The sequence below is a fragment of the Rhea americana genome, unplaced genomic scaffold, assembly GCF_003343005.1.
Source record: "Rhea americana isolate MKP2758 unplaced genomic scaffold, rheAme1 scaffold_59, whole genome shotgun sequence".
In the NCBI taxonomy this organism is placed as follows: Eukaryota; Metazoa; Chordata; class Aves; order Rheiformes; family Rheidae; genus Rhea; species Rhea americana.
The window spans coordinates 779,961-790,200 of record NW_028186745.1 but is presented as its reverse complement, the minus strand read 5'-3'; the positions used below and the strand labels follow the sequence as shown (position 1 = coordinate 790,200).

Genomic DNA, 10,240 nt, shown 5'->3' with positions numbered 1-10,240 from the left:
AAAAAAAAAAAAAAAAAAAAAAAAAAGAAGAAGCCAAAAATTCTTTAATTCACACATAATCTACGGTAATATAGACATACAGACATATAGATATGTGGATCAGATCACATAGCATCATGGTGACAAGAGGTCGTGGAGCAGAAAGAGATCTGAAGCTCAGACCTACAGATTTCAACTCTGGCCCATAAAGAGCTGCACTTGTCACAGGGTGGCTCTGCTTAACAGATGCAAGTCACAGCTGAGAAGACTTCTTCAGATACTTCAGGAGACAAATGCTAGGAGGAAGCTATCAGGAAGGAAGGGGTGCAGAGCTGGAGGCTGGACTGACAGTGAAGTCCAACGTTACTGTCCAACTTAAAAGTCTCCAACTTCTAGCCTGCCAGCTGCCCATCCTGCTCCAGGTCTGGCATCCAGATTCTCAAGCAAGACTGCACTCTCAGTTTCCAAATCAATGCATATGCAGACAAATACAGATATGAGAACATTTCTAAACTGTTTACCAAGCCAGATGCAAATTTGTGACTTTATATATAGTTCAAAACATCATTCTTACCTCTGACTTTAACAAGAAATTTGCAAGTGCCTTTGTTTTCAGCTCTGTCATACACAGTATATTGGATTTTGTGGTCACCCTCTGGAAAATGCGACCCTGGCGGCAGGCCTTTCAAAATAACACTAAAACAGGAGATAAAATAGAACAAATTTATAAATTTGCCAGTATTTTCCTGCTGACAATGCTATAAAGGCCTGAGGAGTGAGGGTTTGTCTGTGACATGCTGAGATTGTCTTGGCTGCCTAAAGACCAACAGTAAGCAACGGAGGAAGCTGAGCAGCACAGCTCAGCATATTTAAAGTTGCAAACAACCAGCCATCCTGGAGCTTTAACTTGCTGACCAAAGAGAAGCAGAGCAGTCGGAGCCCGCTCTGTTCCTGTAAGACAATTTATAATGTATCCAAGCGTCATGTAYTGCCCAAAGGAGCTTGAGTTTTCTTTTCCTTTTGCGAGGAAAAAGTTCAGATTGATTATCCCTCATTTTCTGTCCTGAATTGTCCACTGTCAGGGCTGCAATGTAATCCAGAGCTGGCAGAGCACTGCTGTTAAAGAACACTCCAGCCTCTTACAACAGGGACATTACAAATCTGGCTGTTCTGTACTGCTTGCATAAATACCACTTGTGACTAATGTACAGAAAATTAAGTAGAAACAGAGATTTATTTTCGCAGTAGAAGAGTTTAGCATTTTGCAGCAGGAGTTTCACTTGGAGCTTGTTCCTCTCCTCCAAACATGTCAAGGGGATTCAAGTGTTCACTTAATCACACCGCCAGTACTGAAACAGTGCAGTTTTCCATGTCATGAAGAAGTTTACGTATTTAATAGACTGCAGGACTCTATGCTTGTAACGAAAGCACTGTAGACTGTATACAAATCCCAATGTAACAAGACTTTCTAAAAACGTACACAATTTATGGGAAAACTTCCACAGATTCAATAGTTAGTCTTTTTTTGGGCTGGGAACAACAGTTATTGATCTGATGAAGTCTAAATGAGATATTCCCTCCTTTTCTTTTTCCTTCACTCACCAGACTCATCAAAAAGACTCTGAATTCTGACACTGAGCAGCAGCTATTCAGGTCAAACTTTTTATTCTATTTATTACCTTTTTTTTTGTTTTGTTTCGTTTCTGTGATACTACTAATCACCACAGAATTAACATACTAGGCCTAACACAGCAACGTTGTTTTCAACTGCATACTGAGTTCCTCATTCTAATATTATTTAAAATATAACAATAAAAAGGCTATGCGCTTGTGTCTTTCAGCAGCTTTTTTGTATTCTGGTAGTTAAAAGTTGTAAACTTCTTTAAGCATACAATTTTACATGTTTTACTTAACCAGTCCATCAATATACAGGTAAAAGATTTAACTCACTTGCTAGAAAAAGCAGATTTCCTACACTTTCATCACTATAGTGATCTAGATAGACTGATGTAACTCCTACATCCTACGAGTACAGGATTTGTACTGTGACACAWTTTGTTTTGTTTATTTAAAACACAGCCTAAATTGTCTCTGCTGCCTCCTCCAACGCAGTATTGYTTTTTATTTTGTTATGCCTGTAAGGGTACTTGCCATAAGACAACTTGTTCACTCTGAGATAGGAGTCATACAGAAGCTCTGGAAAACCTCACAGGTGCAGTCAGAAGGCTAGTGTCATTTATGCCATCAGCTTTAATATTACCACAACAGTGTGTCACCCTTCTACGTGCCGGTTCCTGAGCAATTCACCTCCAAGTTGTCATTTTTTTCTCAGCTAAACAYAAAATTCTTCAGAGRGCTTCAACATGTGACAGCAATTAATAAGCATCTTTAAAGAGCGACACAGGGAGAGTGCACTGGCAGCCCTCGGCAGCCGAACCCCTAAGCAAGGAACCCCGGGAGAGCAAAAGAGGAAACAGAAACATCTACAGATTTTCACCTACTCTGTCAAAATCCCATCAGCAGTGTCCCTTCCCTCAGGGGTGTCCCAGAACACTCTGGCTGTCAACTTATTTGGCTCTGCGGTTTTCTCCTTCACACTTGGGCACTGGATTCTCGGTGGTTCTGTATCTGTTGAAACAAATATCAGAGGAATAGGTACCTCATTCTCTTCACAGCTCTCACGCTGTCAGCGTACACTAGGACCATCTTTTCCCGGCCTCCTGAACACCTGAATCCCTCCCCGCCACGGCAGGTGCAACGCGCACTGCTCTCCTCTTCAGTGCGTAAGGAGAGCAAGAGATGAGAACGAGCAATCCACCTACAGAAATATCTAAGTAAAAAGGAGTTGTCCTAAYTTTGTTTAGATAGTCGCCAGTCAAAAAGCAATGCTAGCAAATAGGCTGYGTTTAGTTTTGGGCTCTAAGGAAGGATGCCTAAGATTGCACCCGAGGAGCCTGCACCTTCTGTGCCCCTGCTCTGCCTCTTCCTTCATCTGTGCAGCTGCGGTCGTGATTAAGCACATTTGCAAAGCCCACTGAACGCATTAATCGCTTCTACTTTTAACTTGTTCATTATCTTTCCTGCAGCAATGACGATAAGAAATTGGCTTTTCAGTGAGAATGGCTACTGCATTTTTATAGCATTTGGTAATGTGTTTCTCGAGTAATTTCTATAATGCCTTAAGGGTAATACAAAAGAAAAAAGTAGACCAGGTAAGTTTTGAAAGCCTGATCAACTGCCTCCAGAACACTRTCACTATTTTTCAGGGATAAGAGAACAGTGGTAAGGATAAAAGACACTGACAGAAGATAAAGGTGATGCACAGCTGCTCTTCTTCATCCAATCTCATTGCCAGTCCTGCCAGCAGAGCAGAAGCAGGTGGCTGAACCAAGCCCAAATACCATTCCAATCACTAGATACAAAAACTGCCTTTAATAGCTTAGTCTYAGGGTTTGACCATGTCTTGGACTATGCCCAAAATTAAGTCTAAACTCACAGAGTCACATGCTAGTTTTAAAAAACAAACAGAGACAGATTACTCTTTACATGTAAATAGAAGACAGTCCCTAAAACGCTGCTTAAATTTAAAGGGAGGCAAGCCTGGGTTTTTCATTTGCAAGGCAGACACAGAAAAGACAGTCTGGTTTTATTTGAAAGAAATAGCAATCAGAAAAGGGTTAGGTCTTTATAAAGCATCAAATATATAAAATAATTTTACAGAGCCACACATTCCCCAAGCAGCAATACACAATGTTTTGTACCAGTGTAACTGGCCACGTATAGCCCCAACACAGTCAYTTAAAACTTTTAATGGGAGTCTAAGAACTTGGAATCCTCAAAAACCGGTTCCCTTGTATTTCTTCTGTAAGACTGCTTCTAAACACAACAGCTTTCTGAGACATTTCCATTGAAAGAGCTCCTGTCTTAATTTTACATGGGAGGGAATGTATGTGTGTGTGTGCGTGTGTGTGTGTGTGAGCAGGGTGGAGGAGCTTGCAAATAGGGGACATGCCAAAGTTATTCACAACAGGAATCCTGCAACCAGCTTTTCACAAATGCTTGTATTTATGGGTTTTATAAATAAATGAATAAGCATATCTTCCTACAATGCTGGTAGGCTAACTGTTCTTTCGATTTCTTTCCAGATCCTACTAGAAGGTGAAKCTCTTAAGAGCTCACACTACAACTAGTGGAGCAATCAAAAATGAACAGCAGAATCCTCTAAATAGCATTTGAAGCATCGTGTATTTTACAAGAACATCCATCACCAAAGATGCATAACAAATCTATTTTTTTTTTCTTTTTCTGTTTCATCTATTTACTTAAATTCTGTGACTTCATTCATTCCTCCCTCATTATCTGCTGTGGTGGTGAAAAAGCAGGCTCTCCCCACTTCCAGTCCTGCTGCAGGGAACACTTGCTTTCTCTCCCTTCCTCTTCACGAGCCTTACTTGCTCTATTATTTTAAGAGTACCTTCCCATCACCTTTGGAAACCTGCTCACACCACAGCCAGAGAGAGCTCCGCTCTTCTCTACAAAACTACATTTCTTTCAATAACCTATTACTGTATTTGAATTAGGACAAAAACTAAATCTCACCAAATTTGAGAGTGACAAAACTGAAAAACAAACTCTCCCAAAACTTCAATGCAACCAATGAAGTGGAAGACTAGRTCAGCTCAAAACTAAACACCAGCTGAGGAAGCCACAAGATGCCTCGTGGGAGGATTTACCAGAGGAGGAAAGGAAGATCATAAAAGCCCTGGAGTCTCAGATGCTCTCGCTTCACACACGTTTCTGGCCAGAGTCAAAGCCAGGACACTGCAAGGTGGCCTGACCCTGCGTGTCTACTCTTRTGCTTTTACTACAGCAACACTGCTGAAAGACAGATGTAAATGCAAAACGATTTATCTAAGCTATTTAGCAAGGCAATATATGTACTAAATGTTTGAATCTTGASTGCTAGGGCAGGGAGACTGAGTTTTAATGAAAAATTTTGAGCTGCTCAGCTACAATTTTCCTTGCATTCTCGTAAGGTTCAGCTTTCCCYGGCTACTCACAGCAGCAACTGGTATTTTGCTCCACACTTGGAACTGGCATTGCAGGAATGGCAGTGTTACATTAGGTCAGCAGTGAAATACTAAATTTTAAAACAGCCTTTTAAACTTTGTGGAGAAAAATGCCCAGTTTTCAAACAGTTCTGTTTGCTGTTTTTTTTTTTTTTTTTTTTTTTTTTTTTTTTTTTTTTTTTTTTTTTTTTTAACCACACTTCTGGCACTGACCCCGTTAACAACATCAAAGACAAAATTTAAAAAGCTTGTTGCCTCTCTCTCATAGTTTATTAGAAGTTGAGGTTTGTTTGCTTGGGAGGACGAGAGGGCACATTGGGAGGAAAACAAGAGCGATGGTATCAAATGCCCAACGCCTAGTCAAGAATTCACATGGGCTCAGTAACCGATCTGCGGTTAAGTTAATGCTGATTGCCGATGACATTGAACGACGGCTGGAAGTTAACTCAAAACACCTATTGTGCGCCAAAAGCACACACAGATGAAGAGAACCAGCTGCGTGGAAACCACGCTCTGCGCTTTGAAACGCCTCCTGTAGAGCCCGCGCGATCGACGACTCGCAGGGCAAGGCAAACCTTCGGACAGACGYAGCTGGAAGCTGCGCGTTCACTGCCTGTCACTACGGTCGCACCCTAGGATGCGACAGGAAGGATGAGTGGGAGTGGAGACAGCCTTTTAGCACCCCCTCTGTTACACCGTCAGCTGGAAAGGGAAACCTTTGCAGAAGCAAAAAGGCGGTTGAAGTCTTTCAATCTTCTATAGGAAAACACCTATTTCAATCTATGTTACAGTGAATTAAGGATATAATGAAAATATCATTCAAGTGCATATTGGCCTTTTTAGCTCGCTGATAACTGAAACTGGCTCTACACTGATTTCTTTTAATCAGTTATTTCCGTGACATGGAGGATGTCCTCCCTCTAAAGTGAGGGACAGGGGCCAGGCTGCCTGTTACCACAGATTACTCACAGTCTGCAACATCTGCCTTAAGTGACTGCACAGTACACCTTTTCTTGGGGGGGGGGAAAGAAAAATCCTTTTTCCTCCTTTTCTTTTAAGGAATGCCTGTTTCAGCAAAATTCGCCTGGTGCCTTTCCTGCCTGCACCTTCAGCCCTGCACTGTGAGCCCCAAATGGTTTTGTGTGAAAGTGCCAAGCAGTGCAAGTGCAGTACAAAAGGGTGGAGGAAAGTCCCATGGTTTCTAACAGGGCTAYAAATACAGGTAAGTAAAGCAACTTCTTTGCATCTTTTTCTTAAGCTTTTTTATTTAATCAATTTTCCTCACTTTGATTTTGCTCCACAGCTGAACGTGAGGAAGAACTTCTGAAGAGCATGGGCTCAGCCAGTCCTCTTCTGGCCAGGGGTGAGTCTTCATAGGCTGCAGTTCACCAACAGCTTTTCTGTATTAGTGAATTACCGTAAGGGATATGTATTCAATTGCAGACTGCATTTATACTATTACAGTTACGTCTGGTAATAAGAATTCACTATCCTGCCTTATTGAGAGGTCAAAAAAATAAGATTGCTGTTAAACATTTTGTTATCTGCATAACTCATGATTTGTTTACAAGTGTGCGCACAGGGTAGGAAGGGGTCTTCACACTATGTTTTGTTATCAGAAATAATAGTATTAGTTTTACTGGGTTACTTGGGACTTGCAATCCTATCCCATGTAGTGACCATCCTGCATTTTTGGAATCAGCAAGAAGTGTAAATGCTATCCTAGCCTTTTTTTTTCTTTTCCTCTCCTTAAAACCCATTTGCTTATTCTCTACTCTGCAATGCAGCATCATTTGCAACAAGTCCCCTCCCTGACCCCGCAAACAGATGAGGTTCTAGAAGTGCCAAGAAATACAGAGGACAACAATTTATCATTCCCAAACTTAAAAGGGTTTGTTTTTCTTCCTCCACCTACACTGTTGAGAGAGACATGGTTTGTATTTGTAAATAAAAACAAGAGGCCCCACAAACAGTCTGGACCTCAGCAGCAGGATCATTTATGCACAACAGTGAGTAACAGGAACACAAAAAACTTTGTGAACATAAATCCACAGTGGAGAGACTCCAAAGCTATTTTCTAACCTAGACTGAGCCACAGGCATTTTGAGGAAAACAAAATTATCATACACAAAAAACACTGAGCACTCAAATAATCTACCACCCACAAATTTAAATTACTGGTAGCCAATTCAGATGGCTAAAGAATACTTTCCTTTGTGGATAGCTGGTGAATATTTTATCACAGACTTCCCAGAAACAAAGGCAGCAGCTGAATCTTCATTATCTGCTGAAATCTCATTAGATGAGGAAAAGTTAAATCTCTTCTCTGATCTATGGATTTAAAAAATTATTCCAGTTGAGATTACCAAGAAACTGCTGACTACATATTGCAAACTACTCCCATAATAATGTGAACTGAGCTGAAATTTAGTCTAGCTTTCCATAACCAAGTTGGTGACTAGAACCCACTCGTATTCCCCGAATACAGGTGGAGACCACTCCGCCAAGAAACAAAGCGGCCAGACAAAGCGTTTTGCTTCAAACCTGTTTTATCATTAAATTGTGGGGAGTACAGACTCCAGCGCAGAGAACATGCTAGAAAACCAGCCCAGTAATTACAAACTGTAATAAGAGTTACTAATCCATGAGATCAGCAGGGGCTATTTAGAAGCACTGTAAAATACTGACCGTTTATACCAGCCTCGTCTTTACTAACCTAGTCACGTTTGGAGCTGATGGCATAAATGCTAGACAGGGAGTCACCTGGGACTCAAGTATGGAGCGACAGAGCTCCCTGTAGCCCCTGGCCTCCCCCACGGACACAGCTGCTTTTCTCCCCATGAACTGGATAAAAGAGCCACGATTCAAACTGACGTGGAGCGTCTGGAAACGTCTGAATACAGGGTTTAAGATCTCGGCTTCCTAGGGAGYGGACGGATCACGGTACTTACCGACGCAAGAAGCTGGCCGGCCGCTCCAGACTTTGTTGTCCATGCACGTCACTATACGGTCCCCTTTCAGCTGGTACCCTGGCGAGCAGTAGTATTCACACCTGGAGCCAAAGTAAGCACCGTCTAAACACTTGAACCCTCCATTGGTTGGCATGGACAAGGTCGGGCAGCGCTTTTCTGGAACAGAGAACAAGGATTTCTGCAACCTTGTTATCCCCCTTTAGAGTACTGTGAATGTGGGGTATCGCACAGAAACAGAGATGCAGCTAGTGATGTTCAGCAGGAGCAATTGATGCTCCACATAAGATTTTTCACACTGTCCTCATCAGTCATATTTCAACTTTAACTTTACAGGCACATTCGCCTAATGTAATATTTATATAAGAAGATGATTTACCTATTCCTTTCTTCTCATAAAACGTTTTAGCTTAAGAGCCCATTTAGACATCTAAAACAAACTCTACCAGCTTTCAAATCCCAAGATGGGCAACATTTTAAAGGAAATACTTGGCTTTGTTAYAGAACTATTCCTACAAACCAAAGCCCTACTCTCATTAAATGCTCCCTGATCTATCCTCTGTCAACAAGGTATTTGTATTACTCCTCTTTATGTTTACCATGTCTTTAAACTGCAAGCACTTCAGCAAGAAGCTAATCTACATATCCAAGCACATTATCAATACATAAAATACAAATAACAGTCAAAAGATTGCCATGTTTCTTTTCACCATCGCATTTTATTGYTCACATTTTATTTTTAGCTGTACCAAATACCAAGGCAAGGAGACTTTATCATCTACTCAATCTGCAGAATAATTCACAAAATTAATAGCTACTTACGTTTGCACAAGACTTTCCCAGACCAACGTTTGCTTGACTGACAAATGAGCTGCTGAGGACCATGCAGTTCATAGCCTTTTTGACAACGAATGTCACATCTTGTWCCCAACACATTCTTATAATATTCTCCTTGAGGTGTCCTACAGTCTGCATACCCATGTTTCACCTTAATGGGAGAGCACCATGGTGTTTCTAGCACAGAGAACAAAGAACATAAAGAATTTTTTATGAAGTACTAAAAGATTTAGTCACAAATACAAAATAATTTTCTTTATTCAAGGTTAAGAGAAGAAAAGTAAAATTTTTTTAAACAGTTACCAATCCCCCCAAGTGGAAAAGTGACATTGTGGCAAGGTTCTCCTGAGTGCTCATAGATGAGAAGGTCAAAGACTTCAAAGACCAGTAGCCCTTTTTCATTATAAACATTAAAGATAGCATTCATTATATTGTGTGGAGGAGACTCTGGGTTTTTGTCAGTGGAGCAAGCTTGCCACCATGTGGACAGTCTGATGACAACTTTTTTTTTTTTTTTTTTTTTTTTTTTTTAATAAGAACTTTTGATAGCAAAAGTTTGCATTAGGAACTCATTTGGTCCTGCTGTAGTAGCATCTTTGCAGTAGCGTCTTGCTGCCTACTAGGAAAAAAAAAGAAGAAAATACTTCCAGAATAATTAGCGCAGTAAAAGACATTGCCCAGGATAAACTCTGATAGTTCAAGCTCTCTCACAGARATCATACTGCCAAAATGCCAAGTCTGCATATATACGTACTAGACGTGTCAGAACAACCATTCAGGATTGACATATGGCTCCTGTTTTGTAAAATTACTTCTCAGGTTACCATCTAGGAATAATGCTGAATGGGAACTTGTAAAGTATGCAAAAACAGCAGCTCCCTTGCTGTTCTTAGCAGGTCTATGGCACCRTATTAAAACAATCTAATAATTCTTTATATTACCAACAAAAAAAGCTTTCTTCTAGCAAATTTGTACTGTATTATTGTTATTAAATCTGAAGGAAAATGTCTAATCCAGACTAAACGAAGAGGCCTAACCTGTTCGCCTCTTTATGGTACTAATTTGTAGCTTCCAAGYGTAAYGTGTGCACTGAAGCACTAYACACGTATTTCACAGCATTTCCTCTTGTCAAATCCTTTACAAGGGTGTGGATGTTCCTTTATGAGCATCTTATAAATCCAACATGTATTAAGAAAAGAACTCGAGCTGCCGTGTTTAAATCCAGTTCTAAATATTCTCCAAGTCTGGACTTTGCGTGGACCTCTACAGCTTGGTGGAGGGCTACCTTTTCCTTGTGTTGCAGAAACCTGGCCTACGAGAACTGCCTTCTCAATGCTCCTGGACCCACAACAGAAAGAAAGAAAAAGAAAGAAAAAGAAAGAAAAA

General features: G+C 40.8%; 1 protein-coding gene across 1 annotated transcript in view; it reads right to left on the bottom strand.

Annotated features, from left to right (window-relative positions):
• SRPX (sushi repeat containing protein X-linked) overlaps positions 1–10,240 on the bottom strand; it is a 20,177-nt gene that overhangs the window by 4,755 nt on the left and 5,182 nt on the right. The window contains exons 2-5 of the mRNA XM_085319433.1: positions 8,840–9,031; positions 8,000–8,176; positions 2,481–2,607; positions 554–675 (exon numbers count right to left, since the gene is read on the bottom strand). Coding sequence (XP_085175559.1) covers positions 554–675; positions 2,481–2,607; positions 8,000–8,176; positions 8,840–9,031 — 618 coding nt within the window. The remainder of the gene's footprint in view (positions 1–553; positions 676–2,480; positions 2,608–7,999; positions 8,177–8,839; positions 9,032–10,240) is intronic.